Genomic DNA, 1,643 nt, shown 5'->3' on the forward strand with positions numbered 1-1,643 from the left:
ACACACACACACACACACATACATAGAAATAAAGTAAAATACTGCTTTTTTGTGTGCACACAGTGGAGGACTCAGTAACCTGCTGTACATGTGCAGTTTACCCGATGATGTTCAGCCCACCGGGGTCGAACCTCGACGAGTTCTGCTCCGGATCTACGGGGCCATTCTACAGGTGTGCCACCCTGACCATATTATATGTGAAGTAGACCAAATACGCTGTTGCAAAAGCTGATAAGCTGATAGGAGTCTATATCTTGGGCAAGATATTTATTGTCCAGTGCTGTCAATTCCCTGATGTAATTTAACTATCTAATCATGCTATGCATGTTTGCCTATATGCATCTGTCTCTCTGTGTTCACACACACAGGGAGTGGATTCTCTTGTTTTGGAAAGTGTGATGTTTGCCATTTTAGCAGAGAGAGAGTTGGGCCCACGTCTCTATGGCATTTTCACAGAAGGCCGTCTAGAGCAGTACTTGCCCGTGAGTCTTAAATCAAAATCCCAGATCCTGTATGCATGGTTTAAAATAAACCTTTAAACACAGCTATACTTGATTAATGCAGTCAAGCTACAGAGAGATTTGCATGCCTTAATAATAGATAAAGTATTTCTCATTCCACATATTTCTGTATGCATAATCAAAGAGTGGTAATCAGATCAGTTTCTCTTCCACAGAGTAATCGCTTGCGTACAGAGCACTTGGGGTTCCCAGAGATCTCGGCTGAAATAGCCAGTAAAATGGCTCGATTCCATTGGATGGAGATGCCGTTCAACAAGGAACCCAAATGGCTGTTTGGAACCCTTGACCGGTAAAAGTCTCACACTGTCCTTTAACCTATGGTTATAGAAACGCTCACTGCCTGTGTATTTTTTTTTAAATACATGCTTTTATCCCAGAATATGCAGATTACTATTCATACCTGAAAACCGTGTAACTATCAAAACATTAGCTGATATTAAGACGTAGAAACACTGGCTGAACCAATGAGTTTGGCTGTTTGGGAATAGTGAATAATTTCATTGTTTACCCAAAGAATAGAATGTGCCCCAGATAACAGAAATGAGCTCGTGTAAGAAATCTGCCTTGATATGTTTTTGTAATTATATTTAAAAATAAGCAGATGGTGGTTGGTCATGTTTGCTGTGTATATTTATATTGGCATCAGTGTTGAAATGACTTTGTTCTTCTGAACAGGTACATGGAACAAGTTCAAACAATAACATTTGTGCGTGAAGCTCACATCAAGAAATTTAACAAGCTAATTAAGTATGATCTTCCTGCAGAACTGGAGGATCTGAGGTGAGAAAAGATATGTAAATAAAAAGAGCTGAAAGGGTGAATGGAAAGCACGTTGTGATACTTGAACTTCCAGATAACAGCAAATGGCCGAGGTCATTGAATTCATAAAGTATTTACGTGTATGTATACACTACCATTCCAAAGTTTGGGGTTGGAAAGGTTTTTTTTTCTTCTTTTTTCTTATGGCTACATTTATTTGATCCAAAAAAATACAGTAAAACAGTAATATTGTGAAATATTAAAACAATTTAAAATGTTTTCTTTTAATATATTGTAAAATGTAATTTATTCTTGTGGTCAAAGCTGAATTTTCAGCATCATTACTCCGGTCTTCAGTGTCAC

The 1,643-nt window shown here is 37.9% G+C and overlaps 1 protein-coding gene across 2 annotated transcripts in view; it reads left to right on the forward strand.

Moving 5' to 3' along the window:
- The first annotated feature begins 12 nt into the window (after positions 1–12).
- LOC107577700 (choline kinase alpha-like) overlaps positions 13–1,643 on the forward strand; it is a 4,520-nt gene continuing 2,889 nt past the window's right edge. For both annotated transcript variants that reach the window (XM_016263747.1, XM_016263748.1), the window contains exons 1-4: positions 13–172; positions 369–482; positions 677–810; positions 1,197–1,301. In XM_016263747.1, the coding sequence (XP_016119233.1) occupies positions 89–172; positions 369–482; positions 677–810; positions 1,197–1,301 (437 nt within the window). In that variant the 5' untranslated portion in view covers positions 13–88. The remainder of the gene's footprint in view (positions 173–368; positions 483–676; positions 811–1,196; positions 1,302–1,643) is intronic.

The sequence above is a fragment of the Sinocyclocheilus grahami genome, unplaced genomic scaffold (assembly GCF_001515645.1).
Source record: "Sinocyclocheilus grahami isolate Dianchi unplaced genomic scaffold, SAMN03320097.WGS_v1.1 scaffold6891.1, whole genome shotgun sequence".
In the NCBI taxonomy this organism is placed as follows: domain Eukaryota; kingdom Metazoa; phylum Chordata; class Actinopteri; order Cypriniformes; family Cyprinidae; genus Sinocyclocheilus; species Sinocyclocheilus grahami.